The sequence below is a fragment of the Saccopteryx bilineata genome, chromosome 9 (genome assembly GCF_036850765.1).
Source record: "Saccopteryx bilineata isolate mSacBil1 chromosome 9, mSacBil1_pri_phased_curated, whole genome shotgun sequence".
In the NCBI taxonomy this organism is placed as follows: domain Eukaryota; kingdom Metazoa; phylum Chordata; class Mammalia; order Chiroptera; family Emballonuridae; genus Saccopteryx; species Saccopteryx bilineata.
In genome coordinates this window covers 31,178,643-31,200,269 of record NC_089498.1, presented here as the reverse complement: position 1 = coordinate 31,200,269, position 21,627 = coordinate 31,178,643, and the positions used below count along the sequence as shown (strand labels likewise).

The 21,627-nt window shown below is 43.0% G+C and overlaps 1 protein-coding gene and 1 long non-coding RNA gene across 2 annotated transcripts in view; one reads left to right on the top strand and one right to left on the bottom strand.

Annotated features, from left to right (window-relative positions):
* The window catches only part of PLCG2 (phospholipase C gamma 2), a 170,720-nt gene that overhangs the window by 17,299 nt on the left and 131,794 nt on the right, over positions 1-21,627 (bottom strand). The window contains exons 26-31 of the mRNA XM_066243879.1: positions 20,265-20,367; positions 18,660-18,869; positions 16,100-16,245; positions 15,049-15,163; positions 13,939-14,106; positions 2,742-2,830 (exon numbers count right to left, since the gene is read on the bottom strand). Coding sequence (XP_066099976.1) covers positions 2,742-2,830; positions 13,939-14,106; positions 15,049-15,163; positions 16,100-16,245; positions 18,660-18,869; positions 20,265-20,367 — 831 coding nt within the window. The remainder of the gene's footprint in view (positions 1-2,741; positions 2,831-13,938; positions 14,107-15,048; positions 15,164-16,099; positions 16,246-18,659; positions 18,870-20,264; positions 20,368-21,627) is intronic.
* LOC136313483 (uncharacterized) overlaps positions 15,040-21,627 on the top strand; it is a 29,022-nt gene continuing 22,434 nt past the window's right edge. Inside the window, exons 1-2 of the long non-coding RNA XR_010727149.1 lie at positions 15,040-15,177; positions 15,824-15,912. This is a non-coding gene — a long non-coding RNA (uncharacterized lncRNA). The remainder of the gene's footprint in view (positions 15,178-15,823; positions 15,913-21,627) is intronic.

Genomic DNA, 21,627 nt, shown 5'->3' with positions numbered 1-21,627 from the left:
CTGATCCCAAGGAATTAATTCAGAATTATAGGAGGAAAAGAATAACCACATGAAGGTGTTCACGGGGACCGTATCCAGAAATGGATTCCATCTAAAGCATCCCAATTTAGGGGAATGCTTAATCTATGGTTCATCAGCTTGATGGAGAAATCTGTCCATCATTAAATACTAATCAACATTAGGTAATAGGAGGGAAAGTGCTTATAACCGTGCTTTAAAGCAGTGGTTCTTGACTGAGGATGATTTTTGCCACCCAGGAGACAGTTGGCAATGGAGGGAGTTTTGGTTGTTATTCAAGGGGAGGGGGGTTGCTGGCATTTGGTGGGTTGAGGGCAGGGATGCTGCTAAACATCTTACAATGCATTGGTCAGCTCCCTCCGCAAAGGATGATCTGGCCCCAAATGTCAGTAGTGCCAAAAACACTGCTTTAAAGAAAAAATTATACATGTATATACAGGAATTTGTATTATTATCATTATTACACTTTTATAGAAATGCACTGGCCTGGATGTGAAGAGAGAAAATAGACCAAATGCTAGCTTTATCTACTCATCCGTTTCCCCAAATTATAAGACTATACTTTCCATACAATCTGGGCTATTTGTAGGGTTTTACTTTATTTTATTATTACTATTATTTTTAATGAGAGACAGAGGGACAGACAGGAAGGAAGAGAAATAAGCATCAACTCATAGTTGCGGTACCTTAGTTGTTCAGTGACTGCTTTCTCTTATCTGCCTTGACTGAGGGGCTCCAGTCGAGCCAGTGACCCCTTGCTCAAGCCAGTGGCCTTTGGGCTCAAGCCAGCAACCATAGGATCATGTTTCTGATCCCACACTCAAGCCGGTGACCCCGCACTCGAACCAGTGACCTCGGGGTTTCAAACCTGGGTTCTCAGCATCCCAGGCTGATACTCTATCCACTGCACCACTGCCTGGTTAGTGGTGTTTTTAATAATTTATACAAAAGAATATCTCTAGCTTAAGTCTTTTAATGAACTTCTTAAAGACTGCAGATAGTCTTATTAATGATAAACTGACACATGTATAATTCATTCTAAAAGGGGAGAAATTTAAGACGAGCTCCTTCTCAACAAGGACCCGCTGGCTGATTCAGTCGCTTGGTAAAGGGAGGAATGTATATAAACTTTCCTGACTGAGCTCTTCTATCATGGGAAGAATCATGAAAGGTGATTTTTTTGGATCTATAACTCACGGTTCAAGTGAAAGCTATAATTTTAATGTAAACACTACATTTATTTTGACAGAGTCTAAAGCACAACCATTTAAAAATTGTTTCAAAATGGAAAACTTTCCATCGTCCACCCCCTTACCCCTTTGAGACAAAATTTCACCACCATGAGCTTATTTTTTTTATCAACAAAAAGGGATGCCTTTGGCTGCCACTGAGGTTCTAGGGCCCCCAACTAGTGTGCCTTTTAAGTCTCAGCTTCCTGCTTTTACTGCTTTCTGTGTTATTTTCTGCATCCTCTTTCATCTCGATGCTTCTGAAATGCTTTGGAGTGTAAAACGATCACGGCTGCAAAAAACTAAACGTAAGGGAAAACAGCTATGCAGAAAAGCCTAATGTTCTGTCCTTTGAATCGAGTTCGTTAATTTTTACTGCATGGACTATGGCTATTAAAAGTAATCCCCACCCCTGGCATCCTCCTTCCCCATTTTGTAGTTCTCAGCTAGAACTGGAACTAGAATTTCATTCCGGAAATTCCCAACTAAGCAACTTCCAGATCACTGTGTAGTTTTTACAGCTAAAGAATAACAGTACAGGCTGCGACTTCTCCAGCTAGAGAACAACCAGACTGAAAAAACAAGATGTGTATCCAGGGGCACTGACCAAGCCCACAGCAGCCTGATGGTGTCCAGAACCATGGTCTTTCTAGGTTATCCCAAGAGAACTGGACTGACCACAGAAATCCCTCTGCCCATTAAAGGGGCCTGAAAGATCTTGGGAGACTATACTGGCCACAGATGAGGCCTTGTAAAAACATACGTCAAGTAGATTTCATTCTGTGGGAGAGGCCATCAAGAAGATTCAAAGCTCCAGAATCACAGTCAAGCACAGTATCTACATCTTCCCCAAGAACTAAACTACCCGCAGCTTGGTGCTGTGTTCTCAGCAACCTATCTCAACCTCTTGCATAATTCAAGGAAGCCGAGCCCTTTTTGCTCAATCTACCCTAACTGGTTAATAAAAGGAAGGATTAAATATCTTCAAGGTCTTGGCAAAACAAAAGGACCAGGACCGATAAGGCAGGCTTCTCCCACAAAAGGAGTGCCACTCCCTGTGGGAAGCTGTGGTCTATGAATTTCCCTCCCCATGACAAGGCCTTGTTGGGTGCTCTCAGGATTTTAAGGGATTACCGAAGACCAACGAGTAGAGAGGCACCCAAGAAGGATGAACTTATCTGGAAGAACATGACCTTGCCTGCCTCTTGCTGAAATGAAACCATGAGGAACTTCCAAAGAGTTTCACCCTTTCCAACTACATAGCCTACTCACAGAACCCTACAGCTTTCTCCAAGAAGGATGGATGCTGGGGGGGAAAAAGCCAAGGATCTATGGGGAAATCTGTGGCTGAAAGGAATTCTTTTTTAAAGATGTGGCATGTCTGGCTAGATAATTCTCAATGGGTTTAAGCCCATCAGCCAAGCATGCTCACTGACTGTTTCCACCCCACCAGCAGATGCAGCTCAGGGAACCTCGGGGTGTTTCTCTACTCACCAGGACTGGCCGCAACTCACAGAACACCAGGAGGGAAGCCAGCTCAATATCTTCACTGTACCCGTTCTTCAGAGGAACAGATCTAAATCCTGCAGCAGAACAGAAAAAAACAAATACAAAGGCAGGCTATTAATGTCTGACCTTAGCTTTCTTGGGGTACTCAGGACCATGTCTGTCTAGTTCAAGGAGCAGAGAGGTCAGCAGAAGCCAGAGGTCCCGTCCTGATGCTTATGGAGAAAGACTCCAGAATGTAGCCAGGACTGAGAGGTCCCTAGAGGAAAGTGAAGTGAAAAATATCTGCCATCTAGAAATGAAAATGACTCTCTCAGAAGAAATTAAAACCCACAGAACATTACACATTGAACGTAGAGTGACTGCAGCTGTGGTTCAATTCCTTAAGTTACTCCAGAGGCCAAAGACTCAAAGGAGTAATGAATCCTCACATCCATTTCCTCCACTTAGCCCTTTACAAAGCATAGGACCGGGGAGTGTCTTTAAAGATTTCCAATGGGAGGAAATCTTCCTGTCCCTTGACAGCTCAGAGCAGTATTGATTATCTTCTTCTGAAAGCCATTCTCTATTTACATTCAGGACCTGAGTCTGACAGTCACTAAAATGTTTACTTAGAGGAGGGTTGAGGTAAAGCTGAATTCCTCTGCCACCACCACCCATTAAGTAATGTTCAAGGCAACACATCTCAAAGGTTAAGAGTTCGCTTGTTTTAGTTTAGTTTAAAAGAATACACAGCAAAAATGAACATCTGGCTCCCACCCACTCATAATCCCTTATTCCTCCCTCAAGGAGTCATTGTTAACCATATCATCCCAAGAGATCTGAGTTTCCTTTAGAATCACAAAGGACCTAAGCAATTCTGAACCTTACACTTTTCATGTAAACATGTAATTTGGGGATTCACGGTAAGGCTCTAGGTTGACCTGAAAGCTTTCTTTAAGAAATTAAACTTTTAAATTTAAGTTAATATACAATATTATACTATTATATTATCATCAGGTGTACAGTGTAGTGATTTGACATGTTTATACCCTATATGATCACCCCACTAATTCTAGTAATCCTGTTACCATGCAAATTTACCACCATATTACTGACTATTGCCCTTTACGATTTTCACCCATTCCCCTCATCATCCTCCCCTCTAGTAACTGTCCCTTTGATCTCTGTTTCTATGAGTCTGGCTTTGTTGTTTTTTTAGATTCCATATATAAGTGAAACCATATGGTACTTGTCTTTCTCTGACTATTTCACTTAGCATAATACTCTCAAAATCCATGTTGTCTCAAATGGCAAGATTTCATTCTTCTTTGTTGTATAATATTCCCGTGTGTGTGTGTGTGTGTGTGTGTGTGTGAGAGAGAGAGAGAGAGAGAGAGAGAGAGAGAGAGAGAGAGATCCGCTTTATCCTTTCATCAGTTGTTGAGCACTTAAGTTGCTTCTACATTTTTGCTACTGTAAATAATGCTGCAACAAATACAGGGATGCATACATCTTTTCTAATTAGTGTTTGTTTTCTTTGGGTAAATGCCCAGGAGTGGAATCTTCATACTGTTTTACATACTGGCTGTACCAATTTGCAGTCCCACTCACAGTGCACAAGGGTTCTCTTTTCTCCATCCACATCCTTGCTAATACATGTTATTTGTTGACTTTTTGAAAACAGCCATTCTGACAGGTATAAAGTGGTATCTCATTGTGGTTTTGATTTGTATTTTCTTGACAGTGATATTGAGCATCTTTTCATGTCCTGTGCCCATTTTTTATTGGATTATTTTTTTGTTATTGAGTTGTATGAGTTTCTTTCATCTTTTGGATATTAACCCCTTACCAGATAAATCATTTGCAAAAATATCCTCCCATTCACTAGGGCTTGTTTTGTTTTGTTGGTTTTCTTCACTGTGCAGAAGCTTTTTAGTTTGATGAAGTCCCATTTGTTTATTTTTGCATTTGTTTTCCTTGTTTGAGGGGATGTACCTAAACAGATACTGCTCAGACTTATGTCAAGAATTTACTACCTATCTTTTCTTCTAGGAGGTTTATGGTTATAGTCCTTACATTTAACTTTTTTATCCATTTTGAATTTATTTTTGTATATGGTGTAAGAGTGGTCCCATTACATGTTTTTTTGCATGTATCTGTCCATTTTCCCCAATGCTACTTGTTGAAGAACTTGTCATTACTCTTATTGTATATTCTTACTATCCTTCTCGATTAGTTGACCAGACAGCAAGGGTTTATTTCTGGGGTTCTCTATTCTGTTCCATTGATCTATGTTTCTGATTTTGTGCCAGTATCATAATGTCTTAATCATTATAGCTTTGTAATATAGTTTAAAATCAGGTAGCATGATACCTCCAACTTTGCTCTTTCTCAAGATTGCTTTGGCTATCTGTGGTCTTTCATGGTTCCATTTAAGTTTTAGAATATTATTTGTTCTAGTTCTTGAGAAGAATGCCATTGGAATTTTGGTAAGAACTGCATTGGATCTGTAGATTGCTTTGTGTAGTAGGGTCATTTTAATTATATTAATCCTTCTAATCTATGAGCATGGTATGTCCTTCCGTTTATTTGGTCTTTTTCACTTTCTTTAGTGTTTTACATTTTTCAGAGTATAGGTCTTTCACCTTCTTGCTTAAATTTATTCCTATGTATTTTATTCTTTTTGATGCAATTGTAAATAGAATTGTTAATTTCTCCTTCTGACTGTTCATTATTAGTGTATAGAAATGTGACCAATTTCTGTATATTAATTGAATCCTGCTACTGTACTGAATTCTTTTATTATTTCTATTAATTTTTTGCAGATTCTTTAGGGTTTTCTATATATATATATTGCTCACAAAAAGTAGGGGATATTTCAAAATGAATATGGAGCGATAAATATCCCCTAATTTTTGTGAGCAGTATAGTATCATGTCATCTGCAAATAGTGACAGTTTTACTTCGTTCTTTCCAATAAACTTGTCTTCAATTATTTTTCTTGTCTAATTGCTGTGGTTAGGACTTCCCATACTATATTGGATAACAGTGGCAAAAGTGGGCATCCTTGTCTTGTTCCTGATCTTAGAAGAAAACCTTTCATGTTTTGACCATTAAGAATGATATTAGCTGCAGCCTTGTCATATATAGCCTTTATCAAGTTACAGTAAGTTCCATCTATACCCACTTTGTTAAGAGTTTTATCATAAATGGATGTTGAATTTTGTCAAATATTTTTCAGCATCTATTCATGATAAAATCATGAATTTTATCCTTCATATTGTTGATGTGATGAATCACAGTATGTACTTGTTTTGTGGATGTTGAACCACCCTTGCATCCCTGGTATAAACCCACTTGATCATGGTGTATAATCTGTCTAAAGTACTATTAAATTAGGTTTGCTAGTATTTTGTTGAGCCATCTTATCATGGGCTTTTGTTTGTTGGGAGTTTTTTTATTACTGTTTCCATTTCATTGCTAGTATGGTCTATTCACATTCTTTTTCTTCCTGGTTCAGTCTTAGAAGGTTGTTCTAGACTGTCCAATTTGTTGGCATATAATTAATCATAGTATTTTTTTTTTAAAGAGACAGAGAGTCAGAGAGAGGGATAGATAGGGACAGACAGACAGGAACGGAGAGAGATGAGAAGCATCAATCATCAATTTTTTGTTGCAACACCTTAGTTGTTCATTGATTGCTTTCTCATATGTGCCTTGACCGTGGGCCTTCAGCAGACCGAGTAACCCCTTGCTCGAGCCAGCGACCTTGGATCCAAGCTGGTGAGCTTTTGCTCAAACCAGATGAGCCCGCGCTCAAGCTGGCGCCCTTGGGGTTTTGAACCTGGGTCTTCCGTATCCCAGTCCAATGCTCTATCCACTGCGCCACTGCCTGGTCACGCTAATTAATCATAGTATTATTTAATGATCCTTTATACTTCTGTTTTGTTGTCTGTAATCTCTTTCCTCTCTGATTTTGTGTTCTTTTTTGCTTGATGAGTATTGCTAGGGGCTTGCCAATTTTATTTATCCTTTCAAAGAGCCAGTTTTTATTTTCATTAATTTCTTCTATTTTTCTATTTCACTTATTTCTACTTTGATATTTATTATTTTCTTCTATTTACTTTGGGTTTTGTTTGTTCCTCTTTTTCTAGTTTCTTTAGGTGGAAATTTAGATTGTTTATTTGAGATTTTTCCTGCTTTTTGAGGTATAGCTAAAAACTTTCCTTTTATAACTGCTTTTGCTGTATCCCATATATTTTGTAAGGTTGCATTTTCATTTTCATTTGTCTCAAGGTAATATTTGATTTCCTTTTTGACTTACTCACTGACCCATTGTTTGTTTAGAAGCATGCTGTTTAATCTCAATGTATCTGTAATTTTTCCATTTTCTTCCTGTAGTGATTTCTAGTTTCATGCTATTGTAGTTCAAAAATTTCCTTGATATTATTTCATTTTTCTTGAATTTATTGAGGCTTGTTTTGTTGCCTCTTAGGTAATCTATCCTGGAAAATGTTCCTTTCATGTGCATTTGAGAAAAATGTGTAATCTATAGTTTTTGGATGAAATGCTCTGTAAATGTCTATCAAATCAAACTGGTCTAATGTAGGATTTAAGGCCATTATTTCTATATGAATTTTCTGTCTGAATGATCTATCCACTGAGGTTAGTGTAGTATTAAAGTCCCCAAACACTAAAGTATTACTATTAATTTCTGCCTTTCTGTCCATTAACATTTGCTTTATATATAATACTTAGGTGCTTCTATGTTGGGTGTGTAGGATTTAAAACTGTCATATCCTCTTCTTGGATTGTTCCCTTTAAAACTAATATCTTTCTCTGTCTCTTTTTACATTCTTTGTTTTGAAGTCTATTTTGTTGGATATGAATGAGTATTGCTACCCCAGCTTTCTTTTTATTTCTATTTGCATAAAATCCATTTTTCTATCCCTTCACCTTCAGTCTGTGTCTTTCTAACATGAGTCTCTTGTAAGCAGCATGTGGACAGGTCATTTTTTAAAATCCATTCTGCCATTCTATGCCTTTTGATTGGAGCATTTAGTTCATTTACATTAGGAGTAATTATTGATAGGTTTGTGCTTATTGACATTATTTTATTGTTTTTTTGCTGCTCCTTCTCGATCTCTTACCTTTTAATTTGTTAGTTTTAATTGGGTTCCTTTCTCTTAATTTTTTCTGTGTGTTTTGTATGGTTTTGGTTTATAGTTACCATGAGGTTCATATATATTCATATATATCTATAGCAGTCTATTTTCAGCTGATTAGCATTTAAGTTCTATCATATTCTGAAAGCACTACATTTTTATCCCTACCTCCCATACACACTATTTGTCTTGGATGACATTTTATATCTTTTTGTCTAGTGTATCCCGATTACTTACTGTAGCTAATTTTGCTACTAACATCTTTTTAACATTCATATTAGCTTTTTAAGTGGTTGATTCATTGTGATTATTGTATATTTACCTCTACTCATGAAAATTTTCTTTCCTGTATTTATTTCTGCATAAAGAAGACCCTTTAACATTCTTATAAGGCCGTTTTACTGGTTGTAAACTCCTTTAGTTTTGCTTGTCTGGTAAACTATATCTCCCCTTCATTTAAACTATAACCTTATTAGATATAATATTCTAGGTTGTAGATTTATTTTTCTTTTGAAGTTTCACTTATTTTTCCTATTACAGTTTACATTCCATTTTATTCTGTATTAGTTTCAGATGTACAGCATAGTGGTTCGATAGATTCCTTTCTTTCAGCACTTTATCTCCTCCACTGCCCTCTAGTACGTCAAGGTGCTTCTGAGAAATCAGCCGATAACCTAATAGGGTTTCCCTTTTAATATGATTTGACGTTTCATTCTTGTTGCCTTTAAGATTGCCTCTTTATCCTTAATTTTTGCTTTTTTAATTACAATATGTCTTGGTGTAGGTCTCTGGGTTCACCTTGTTTGGAACTCTCTCTGGTGCTTAGACTTGGATGTCTGTTTTTTTCCCCAGATTAGGATAGTTTGCAGATATATCTTCAAATATTATTTCTGCCCCTTTCTCTCACTTCTCCTTCTAGAGTCCCTATAGTACAAATGTTAAGGTGCTTGATATTACCTCAGATCTCTTATACTATCCTCTTTTAAAAAAAAATTTTTTTTTTCACTTTGCTGTTCTGCTTGGATGAGTTCCACTATTCTGTCTTCCAGGTAGCTAATCCACTCTCCTGTATTAACCAGTTGGCTGTCATTCCTTCTAATGGAGTCTTCATTTTAAATATTGTATTCTTTCTCCCTGATGGGTTCTTTATTATACTTCCTACCTCTGTTGAGGTGCCCTCCAAGTTCCTCTGTTGCACTCTCCAGTTTGTTGAACTTTCCCATTTCTTTGAATTCTTTATCAGGTGAATTATTTCCATTTCACTGGTGGTTTTCTCTGGAGTTTTTTCTTATTCCCTCATTTGGGGCATATTCTTGTCTCCCCTTTTTGTTTCACTCACTGTTTGTTCTTATGAAGGGGATAGAATAGCTACCCCTCCCTGTCTTGAAAGAATGGTCTTTGTGATTATGTGTGGAATAGTTTTGGCAGTCCAGGTGTAGTTGGGGCTGGCACGTGAGGTACCTTGTGTGTCTCCCTGCCTGAAGGAAAGGGTTCCAGGTATGGCTGTCCAGGTGGGGCTTCCTTGCCTTTGTAATCTGGGTGAGGCTTGGCTGCTAGGTGCATTCTCAGTGTGCATAACTGTCTGTGATGGAGCTAGGGGCTGGGTGGGGCTGCTTTTCATGCTTGAGTCTCAGTGCCCCACCAGTCCCGCCCCCTCTCCAGGTGGGGCAGGTGTGCGTGCATGCATGGCTGCACTCTTCTGCTCCTTCTTAAGACCGTCTAGTTCCTCCATGCTCAGCCACACACCCCTGACTCTGCACTGGCAGCTCTGTGTGCATGCCCTGTTACTATAATTGTCCACCCTTAGAGCAGAGTCTGAGTGAGACTAGTCTTCATGCCTGCTTTTCAGTGCCTTACTAAATCTGCTTTCTCCAGGAGGGGCTGCCTTTCATGCACACAGCAGCACCCCCACTTACTCTGCAGTACCCACACCCAGGGCTGCCCTATGCAAAGTTTTGCTAGCTGCACAATTTCTTCTAGCAGGGCAGCCCCACATGCATGGGCAGCAGTAGAGCCTTGGTATCTCTGCACTTTCTCGGGAAGGGACAGTCCTGTATATGGGTACTGTAGTGTTTGGCTGGCTCCACACTCTCTGTAGACAGAGTACCCCTTCTGACAGGTAGTGTTGTTAGCTCTTCACTCTTTCCAGGTGGGGGAGCCCCTTGTGTGTGCAGCCCAGTGGGTGCGCAAAGCAGCACCTTGCTGTACCCCCTGGATCAATCTCCTGGTGGAAGTGCCTCTTGTATGCACACTGTAGTACCTTCCTATCTCTGCTGGATCTAGCTCCAGGAGGGGTAGCTTGGGCCTGCAGCTCTGCCAGCATACCTGGATGGAGCTCCTGCCCACTATCCACAATTAAAGGAAATATAAACAGTGGTGCTCATGGATCCTCCAGTCCCAAGTTGTTTCCTAAGCTCCCAAAGAGCTGTCATGGTACCTTGACCTTCTCTATGTTGTCCCTTTCTATTACTTGTTGTGTAGAAGCTGTTCAATTGTCTCACAGTTGTGTCTCAAGAGAACTGCTCTATATATAGGTGTACATTTGATGTGTTCCTGGGAGGGGGCAGGCTCAACGTCCACCTACACCACCATCTCAGACCTGCCTCTCCAACTTCTTATTTGCACTGTATCTACTGATTCTCAAGACAAGCAATACTCAAATTAGGGCACTCTCACTTTTCATCATGTTCAACGATGATTCTTATTTCTCTTAGAGAACCTTTTCACTATCAGTTGATTTAGCACCTTTAAATATTGAATAAGTTGCTTTCTACTACTTAAGATGAGAAAATTGGCATGCTTACACAACCCTGTAACTTCCTCCTTTTTCTTTCCCTCATTTGGTAAAACTTTTATTTCTACACTGACGTGGTGTATAATATATGTATTCTATTTTATAACCATAATTCTACCACAAAGGGAGGGTTGGTTAGATTTTTCTGACATTTATACAGCAAAGCTAAAAGAATTATCACAAGGAACACTTGTTCAACCATTACCTAGATCTCACCATTAACCTTTTACTATACTTGTTTTATCACATTTCTCCACCCATAAATCTATCATATATGTGTATTTATTTCAAAGTGAGATGAAGACATCTGTACACTTCCCCCTGAATATGTCAGCATGCAGCTCATTAACTAGAGCTCAATATTTGTTCCTAGTGTTCTTTTTCTGATATAAAATTCCTGTACAAGGAAATAAATGTACAGGTACTTTTTTTAAACGTGTTCAACACTCCCCACCCTTTTACTTAACTTTTCCATGGATATTCTGGCTGGCTAAATTTTTCTGCTTTTGTTTTCTTCAACATGAACTCATGGGGCCTATAATCCCCAAACTGTGCATGTTTGAACACATCTGCCCTTTAATTTTATGCTTGAGTAACAGTGAGTAGGTATAAAACTCTCAGGTCTTAATCTTTTCCCTGGAGGATTTTGGGGACATTGTTCTCCTTGAATAGTGCTGTAGAGAAGAAGCGTTCTGATCTATTTACCCCTTACACAGGTGATGGGAACTTCGTTGTTGGTTGGTTTGCTTGGTGGTTTTTACCTGGATACCCACAGAATTCTTGCAGTCTAGCCTCAGGGCTCCTCCGACTTTAACGCAGATGAAAACAACCTGTGGAGCTTATTAAACTGCAGATTCCGACTGGGGAGGTGTGGGCTGGGGCCTAGTCTGTGGACAGTGTGGAAGAAGTCAGTCTAGGTGTTGACTGACTGTCAGAACGGACTGCAGTCTGAGTGTTCCGTGGCTTCTGGGGAGGCTGCCAGGCAGCGTGTGCCTCCAGCTTTGGAGAAGTGGGCTCTGTCTCCTCTGCTGATGTCACCAGCTGCATGCCCCTCCTCTCACTGCCCAGGTCTCACGGTTATGAGCAGCCCTTCATATAGATTGGGAATTAGGACTGAAAGGTGTTTGCCAGTTTCACCAAAAACAGAGTTTGATTCTGTTTTAATTCTGGTTGGTTTTAGCTGGGTCACAGGGGAAAGGGAGACCTCTTTTGAAGTCAGACATTCCCGGGTTTGGATCCAGCTTTGGTCTTACAGGTGTGTGACCTTGAGCAAGTTAATGAACATCTCTAGGCCCCAAAGTGCTCCTATTTAAAAAGCAAAGATGATAAAACCTCTTTCACAGGATTGCTGTGAGGATTAAAAGAGAAGAGAGTTTCAGGCATCTAACACAATAAATGATGTTTTCCTTCCCGAGCTCCAGCTGGCTTAAAAGCTTAAGCGCATCCCTAATGACAATGGGCAAAGTTTATTTTTGAGTTCAGAAGGCCCCCAATGCCTTATGCACAAAGGGGCTGTTCATTTTCTTTCTTTCCCTCCATGAATATGGATGTGCCAGGCATTGTTAGAAGCTGGAGTGGGAGAAGGTCCTTGCTGAGAATCTCACAGCTGGGGGCAGGGTCACAGTTTTCATCATCCTTGAAGTTTTGTTCTTCATTAAGTCTCCAAGCTAAATCATAGCATTTTCTAGAGGAATCAACACAATTTGATGGCCAGTAAGGGGGGGTTCCTCACCTCTGACCTCTCTCCAAGGCGCTGGGAGGGGCTGCTGTGCCCATGTCCCTTAGCCTTCAAGAGGACCTGGGTTAGGAATGGGCCAGCACAGTTACCATAAAAAGAAATCTGTCCTAGGCCTTATTTATTTTAGAAGAGGCGAATCACAAAGTTAAGAACGGCACCTAAATTGCTTGGATTAGCATAGTTTACAGCCATAACCAAGAGGGCTTGCCGAGTACCAGGCCTCTGGGACTCACAAACGAGCACTTGTTATTCTTATTAAATTAAGAATATTTCTAAAGTGCTAAAAACATCAGGCAGTGTAACCATTTCTCAGGTTCTTGTTTAATCTACTTATTTGCTTAGAAATCTGTTTCCTTGGTAATAAGATGGGCAGCCTCGGTGGAGCTCAGTTTTCTCAAAACGCCATCCAAGAGCCATCTGAGGAGCTTGCTAAACATGTAGGGTCCTAGGTCCCAATGGAATCCACACCTAGGAATGGGCCCAGGAATCTGCATTTCCTAACCGAAGTCCCCAGGGTTAGAAATGATCAGCTGTATGATCTAGGAAAGTTAGAGATGTAGGGAATTTCCGGTTTGTTCCGTGTGTGCGTGTGTGGCGATAACCGGTAGGAACAGGAGCCAACGTTTCCAAACAACGTCAAGAGAAAAGACTACATTGGTATATAAATCATTAAACTGAGAGGGACTCCTTCCTCTTGAAAAGTGCTTAGAAAACAGGGAAACAGTGACCTCGTGAGGCATCCAGAAGGATCTATAATCTTATGTCTCAAATACCAAAAAGAGGGAGAAAGGGAATTCAACATCACATGAGGGCCTGCTTTGCAAACATTCTAAAACCCAGCAGGAAAGGAAATCAGAGAAACTGTATAACAGGAAGCAGCACCAAGATCATGGGTCCTAAATCGCACCCCTGGCCCCACCCCGGGGGAATCTATCTGGCTTGGAGGAACGGGACTCAGTCTTCTGATGCTTAAAAGCTGGTCATATGACTTTGGCTTGGTCCCAGGCAGACACAAAATGACCCTTCTCGAAGTGTAAGGGGTTTTGTTTTGTTTAGCATGAAAGAAAATCACAACTGAAAAAAAAAATCAACCATCCCAATTGTATAGACAAGGCGGGCCTACAACTGTCACTCACGCCAGCTACTGAGGGCCTTTTCCTTCCCAGACAGAGAGAGGCCCTGGCAGAGGACAGGCAACAGCTTCTAACCTTTCCAAATGAAATCACACCACAGGGCCAGGTGGAAAAGCAACTAATAGTCCAATTTTGCATGCATAGACCCGACTGAAGGGCCCAGCCTCCCCTCTCGTCACCTTCTCCTCCCCACCCCCAGCCCTGTGCTAAATGACAGACTACACGTGGGCCGGCTCACAGGACGAGCTCATCCAAGACACCCGATCGGTTTTGCAATTTCATAAAAACCAGGAAGAAATGTTTTATTTTTTTAAAGCACAGACCAAAGAACACTGCTAGCCCAAACTGAACATTTTAATTAAAAGCCATTTACCTGATTTGATTCCTTTAATGGGGTAAGTAGCATGAGCGAGAAAGTTGGGATCGCTGAACATATCTTCCTCATACACCACGAAGCGCAGAAATGCAAGGTTTGGATCATAAATTTCAAATGTCACCTTCTCCTGTGTTGAAGCCCAAACAGGGCTTAGGCCATTGTCGTCTGGAAGGTAATGAAAGCTTATTAGAGGCCCCTCTCATCCTGCTCCCTTCAAGAAAAACCATCTCTACATTCATCAGCTTTGAATCTCCTTAGCAACCGTGTAAATATGCATCTTTGCCAAGATCTAAGAAACTATGATAGTAATCTTTTTTTTTCCAGTAGCAATATGGGTAAAGCTATTGTCACAGGCCTGAGTAAGGTGGGGGGAAAGGACCCCCACCCATTTATACAGCTCGCATCTCCACCCCCTGGGATGTGGAATAGACAGGAGGCTGCGGCAGAGTGGGAACAGGTAGGCTTGGGAGAGATAAGGGGGAGAGGGGGAGGGTGGGTTAGGCTGTCTGAAGAGGCAGAGCCGGCGTGGGTTCTGAAATTGTCAGGGGAGAACCAGCTCCTACAGCAAGGCAGGCCGTCAACCTGCCACCCTCCACAAGTGCCAGTTTCACTAGTCAGCATGTTAGTTGTCACTGGCCCACCTTTTAGCAGGGGCAGTGATCCCAGGCCTCAAAAGCCCCCCCCCCCGCCCCAGTTCACGGTTTCTCCCTGGCTTACAATGGATGAACAAGCATGTCTCTAGGCCCATCTGCCCACTGTGGGAAAAGACCCTCCCAGGTGTGGGTCAGGTCATCGCATCCCCTGCCTCTGCTTCTCAGTCTTGGACTAAGGAGAACGAGCAGGTGAGGGCTGGTGCACAGAGAGCGAGAGCCTTGCCGGCCTGAGTTACAGGCAGCACTGGGTACAAGTCCAACCATTTCTTTCCCCTCCCTGAACCGTAGTGAGCAAGAGGGATGAAGGAAAAGACCTGGATGGAGCGCATTACCAAGTCCCCAAGGAAGAGCATCCCCAACACGTGACTCAGCTCGCTTGAAGTTTGAGAAGAGCATCCCCAACACGTGGCTCAGCTCGCTTGAAGTGTGAGAAGGATGAACCCAGGCAACTTACTCACAACCGTCGTCTTAAACTTGTTGTTGTCATACTTGGCTCCACATATTTCCACCTCTACAAAGGGACATGCAATACTTCGTCCAAGCTTGGGGAGATGGCGAGCCCCGAGAACCTAGGACACCAAAGGTACGTGCTGGGATTTTCTCAGATCCATCCCAGGAAGAGCTACCAAGTTCTGCATGGGTGGTCTGGCAGGGAGCCCTGTTTGGGTTATAGCGTCAGACCGGATGAGTTCAAAGCCAGCCTCGATTTCTTCACTGGAGAAGTCATGACCTTTTGAAGTAGATACCACCGTTTCCTCCTGGTGGATGAGGAAATGGGGCTGGAAAGTTGGGGTGGATTCTCACAGCTGCTAAGAGGAGCCAGGTTCAGAGTGCCCATGTCATCAGACTGACTCGGTGGACCTCACTGGAGCACAAATACACGGCCACCCAGGCCCAGGTGGGCACTGACAGAGGGAGCATTGAATCCCTTGATTTCCCAGCTCCCAGGAAAGAATGGGGGAGTGTGTGCTTTTAAAGACCTTCAGCTACAAAAGCTTCACTTTTTTTCTTCCTCAATCTTATGAGAAATGCAAGTTATCTCTCTACTTTGCACAGTTTCTAAAAGAGGGGGGAAAACAATTCTCAAACAGATACACACATTCTCTGAAGGTTGAGGGATTTTATAAAAGCTTTCACCCTTAAAACTGGCCATTGTGGGGACAAACGCCCCCCTCCATGAAGACCAAATGGCCATTTTCCCCACATGCTTTCTTTCCCTCTTTTTCTAGCCAAAAACTGTGCTCGCTGGGGACCTAGGCGATACCCTCCTGAACCCTGCAAGAGATGGATTCACACCTGAGTCCTGCAGCTGACACAGGTAAGGTGACCAAGATAGATTTAAGATGTCCCTTCCTCCCCTAGAGTGCAGCGTAATTAAGATCTTCAAACCGTGTCTGGGCGGTGATGATTTAAACAAGATGACAGACGTCACTAGGCACAGGGCTGGGCCTTCCCAAGGCTCATGGCCCTGGCTCCCTGGGCGAGGAAGGAGAGTGGGGCCTCACCTTGACGGTCAAGGTCATCAGAATCTTCCTCTGGGACTCGGGCGGCATGGGGTCGTACTTCTCCGTCCTCATAGTCTCGGGCTGCAGGACGTAGCCGGTCCTCCCGTTGAGTGAAAACAAGGCGTGATTCATCTGCATGTATTTATCTGGGAAGGAAAGGGCACTGCTGATGTGCGGCAGGCAGGACAAGGCTGGCCTCCCGGGCCCGGAGGGGCCAGGTGGGGAATGATTTTCACAGACTTCCAAAAATAATTTGAGCCAGTTGTTAAAATAGATCTCTAAACTCGAAAAAACATGGGTTTGTTTGCTTGTTTTTTTTAAACCATTGAAAACCTATAATACTGGAAGAAAAATATGGGCTTTAAAAATAAAAATCTCAACTATAAAAATCCTAGAAGAAAACACAGGCAGTAAAATCTCAGACATTTCTCATAGCAATATATTTTCAAATATAGCTCTTCGGGCAAGGGAAACGAGAGAAAAGATAAACAAATGGGGCTACATCAAACTACAAAGTTTTGCACAGCAAAGGAAACCATCAACAAAATGAAAAATCAACCCACGGAATGAGAAAACATATTCACCAACACGTCTGGTAAGGGATTAATATCCAAAATTTATAAAGAATTTATACAACTCAACACCAAAAAAAAAAAAAAAATCATATTAAAAAACGGCCAAAGGACCTAAATAGACACTTCTCCAAAGAGGACATACAGACGGCCAACAGACATATGAGAAGATGCTCACCCATCACTAATCACTGGAGAAATGCAAATTAAAACCACAATGAGGTATCACCTCACACCATAAAAAGGAAGGAAATCTTACCTTTAGCGATGGCATTGATAAACCTGGAGATCATTATGCTGAGTGAAATAAGTCAGTCAGAGAAAGACAAGTACTATATGACGTCACTCATATGTGGAACCTAATGAACAAAATGAACTAACAAACAAAATAGAAATAGACTCACACATAGCTGTGGGGGGTGTTGCTGGTGAGGGAGGTGGAGGGTAGAGCAAAAATAAAACTCATGGACATGTACAACAGTACGGTGCTTGCCAGGAATGGGGGTGGGGCATGGAAGAAGGTAGGGGCATAAATGGTGAGGGACAAAGACTTGATGGGGTGAACATATGATGTGGTGATAGGGTGTACAGAGAGATGTGTTGTGGTGTAGAATTGGGCACCTGAAACCTGTATAATTATGTTAACCAATGTCACCCCAATAAAATTCCATATGCAATCTCAGAGCAGGAACACCCTTCTAAGTATGGCACTAAATCCAGAACCATAAAAAAATATATTAAAAACTATTCAAAGCTAAAAATTTCTATGTAGAAAAGAAATTCTATAAAAGTTAAGACATGCTCTGGAAAGAAAAATCCTCTTAACTCAAACAACAGATACGTAAATACACACAGAGTTAACCTGCTAAGAGAGCGGATGAATGTGGGCTGTAAATACCTTCGCCCCATTAGAAAATCTGGGTCAGAGGCAAGGAGAGAGAGTTTGCAGAAAAGAAAAAGCAAGTGCTCCATAAATATGAGAAAACTGGTTCATGTGACTACTAATAAGGGAAGTTTTAATGGCAATTTTCATCGATCGGATGGGCACAGCTTGCAAATTCGGATACAAGGAGGTGGAAGCTATGCCGGAAGGAGGTATTCAAACGCTTTACCGGTTTGCGTTCCCAACTCACAATCTCCAAGGAGGCACGTGGTCGGGTGTCTCAGCTCGGGCACCCCTGAATACGGGTGTCCAGTGGGTGTCCTCAGGGCAACGTTGACCAAAATGCCAGTGCTGTTTGACCCACCCTGCACATCTGACAATTGTCTCACAGATGCATTGCCACATCCGTAAGACAGTGCTCACAGAAGATTACAGAAGGCAGAGCCATCTGGAAAGGCCAAGGATGGGGAGTAACCTAAATGTGCCTCAGCCGGGGCAGGTTAAATAAATGAGGGTCCCAGCCAGTGGAGTGTGGCGCAGATGTAAAAGCAGTAGAAAGGACACACTGATGAGCAGACCGTAACAGAGGCTTACGTGATAAGAACACTGCGCAACACTGTGATCTGTGTTACCATTTGCGTAACAGTGTTGCATGTTGGTTTTCCCCAGCATGTGAGTATCCCTGTTGGAGAGCCTGAGTATGAAGCCCTCAAAGATGGATGCACCAGGAAAAGGGGACAGTGGTGAAGAAAGCCACTGAACACCTTGATCCAGCTGTGCCTGAGGCTGGTGTGCGACTCCTATGCTTTTGAGTTATATGAGCTAATGCATTTCCCTTTCCTCTAAGTCCACACCTACTCAGCATCTGTCACTTGACATCACAGAACCTGCCAAATGCAAGTGCCCAATGTCAGGTGTGACCATCAGTCCCCTTTAATCACTCTATTCAACTGATGGGCCTCACTCTAGCATGCTAGTTGAACCAGTTCCTAAGACAAATCACACATTCTGGGACACTGTGTCCCACTGGTGGCCCCAACAGACTGTGCCTGAAATGACAACAGCATCGTCTTAGATTTCCTGGCCACAAGCAGTCCCCCTTTACCTGCAGTCTGGAAATTGAGTGCCACCATTTGGGAGCCACACAGCCAGAGGCGGAAGGGATCGTAGTTGGAGGAGTCCACTCTCTGTCCCTTCGGGTAAACACGGGTCAGGCCCTTCTGATTGTACCTCAAGAGGTCCATGGGCTTCTGCCTGATGATGCTGTCAGCCTTCGTTTCCACAAAGGAACGGATTTCTCGGAAGTCTGGATTTTCTGCACGCAGAGACAAAGTCACCATTGATTATTATTGGTTTTTTTTTTTTTTTTTTGCTTCATGCATTTTCTTAATGCAAAAGCTTATAAGATAAAATCAGGAATCTCTTTGACAAGGGATACACGTGGCTCTGATGACACTGCCATAATAGGGACTGCTATGGGCTCCTGCCCTTCAGGGAGCCCAGCGTTCCCACAGCCTTTTCATCTAGAATTATTGTCATTTTCTTTTTTTAAAAAATTAGCAGCAGCCGTACAGAAGAAAACACAAAAGTGGCAGAGTTATAGAAAGAGGGAGGGTGGGGGAACGGCCTCAGGGATCGGCAGGTAGGAGGAGCTCTTAGGAGTGGCTTCCTCATCAAAGTTGCTATAGATGCGGATGAGTGAACCAAGCCTCTTGGCGGAGGGAGAACCGACCACCGGCGAGAAGGGCTGCGACAGAGGAGGGGGAGAACGAATGGCAGAAGAGGGATGGGAACATGCAAACAATTTTTTGCTCCTTCACATCCAGCTGTGGTGGGACAGCCCATACACCTGCAGAGTGGGGGTGCCTGGGGAACAGCCTCCCAGTGACCATTAACTCTGGGGTTTAGTTCTGTTTCTCTGGTCTTTACTCCTGGAATCAAAATTCTTGAGGTCAAAGATAAGATCTGCTCTAAAGGCTCAAAGAGTGAACAGGATCATTAAAAGATCAAAGAACTGGCTGCTTTGCAGAATTTGGTAGAAGAGCCATTTTTTTTTAATCCTTCTGTGCTGGGGACTGGCCCTCAAAGATATCTTGGTCCTGACCCCAAGAAACTGTGACTAGGTAGCCTTACCTGGCAAAAGGGACTTTATAGTTATGATTAAATGAATGAGCTTGCTATAGGAGATTATGGGCCCTAAATGTAACCACGGGGTCCTTATAATTAGGAGGTATTTTGACTATTATAAGGTAGAATACTTTTTTGACTACACAGAAGGGAAGGCCATGTGACTGAGAGGCAGACTGGAGTGCTGCAGCCACAAACCAAGGGTTGCTGGCAGCCACCAGAAGCTGTAAAAAGCAAGGAACAAATTCTCCCTTGGAGTCTCTGGAGGGAGTGGCTGAAATCTGCCAACAGCTCGATTTCAGACTTCTGGCATCCAGGACTGTGAGAGCATCAATATATGTTGTTTTCAGCCACCAAGTGTGTAGGAACTTGTTATAGTAGCAGTAGGAAACTAACCCGCGCTCTGAGAGGGTTTTTCTCCTAATGACACCAGAAGGTCCTGTGTTACTAGCGCCCCGGCCCTGAGGACAAATCCAAGGGGAAGCTCCACCTAGAGCAGTTCAGAATGAGCAGAAACCAAACTCACTGTGCCCTGTGACAGTGCCAGTCTGAAAGAGGAGACGAGAGTCAGGGGGGACAGTACCTAAATTGTCTTTGGTCTTGCTGGTTGGTTTGCAGTAGACGACCAGGTCCGAGAGCTCGATGGCGATCGACTGGTTCTTCTCCCAGTATTTCATGTTGTTCTCCTGTTTGGGGCCACCTGTCTTTAGTGTCAGCCCTCAAGAAATCCCATCTCCCTAGCTCACGTGGCTTGCCTTCATCCCCTCTGATTCCCCGCTTCTCCTCCTGCCCTGCTGTGTGCTCAGATCTTTACTGTGGCTGAATGGTTTCCTTTGCCCTGGCCCCACCTCTCTTTTTCTTTCCTTCTGAAATGCTTGACCAGGTTGTTTCCACCCAGGATTGGTGTCTGTCTCCACATCACTCTCCTTAACCCTCTGCTCTCAACTTCCTGGCCTATCCTTTCCCCTACAGCCACTGTTACAGTTCATCCAACTCATGACCTCATGTTCTCCTGGGCGCTGTTAGCCACAGCATCCTTGGCGTAACTTGCTGTCCCCTCTCCCCCCTTCTCCAGGGCTGAGACAATGTGCACAGTCTCTTCTTGCCTCTGATTTCTCTAAAATGCTCCAGAATTCACATCCCGGGTCCCCTGAACCACAGAAATGACCTCCTGGCTCCTCACCCTGCAAACCCCAGCCTCCTTCCACTGCTGTTCCATCAGATCCCAGCTGCTCCTGGACCCTGCCCAGATCATTCCTTCTCCAGGAAGCCTTCCTGCATAGCTCCAGCCACAACTAGGTAGAGGATATTGCTTTCCTCAAATCTTCCAGAGTGCTGTTTCACCCAGGCTTGGCCTTGCTCACCCATACACTGGCCCTAGTCCGACTGTCCAGCACTGATGATGCCATTCATCATCAGTGCCCAGACCTTGTTTCCCACTGAGACGTGTCCCCTGGGCGCAGGGCCCTGTCGGTAACAAGTGATCGAATGACAGGTAGTGAGAGGGACTACATAACACAGTGGTAATGACAGCAAGAACTAGAATCAGAGACATGACTTTGAAAGTGACCCCGCAATCGGCAAGTCACAGACACTGCACCTCGGTTTCCTCACCGGCACAGCGAGGCTAACGTGAGCACACCACACCTGGAGAACTGGACAAGGAGGCCTGGGCACTCCTCTAGGCACGTGGCAAACAAGTGGGGGCCAGACTGCTCCAGAAACGTCCCACAGGCAAAGGGTGGAAAAAGTCCACTCTGTAAACAAGCAGATGTAGGTACCCGATTTCTCCTGTAAGAATGCCTTGCGTGCTCACATAAATCCTGGGGCCAAAGTGGACACCGGTCATGACCAGCAAACAAGCCTTTCATATGAGCCGCAGCAATGACCACAGCACCAGGACAAATTTGGATGTGACTGTAAGCCTCCAAAATTTGCTCTACTTC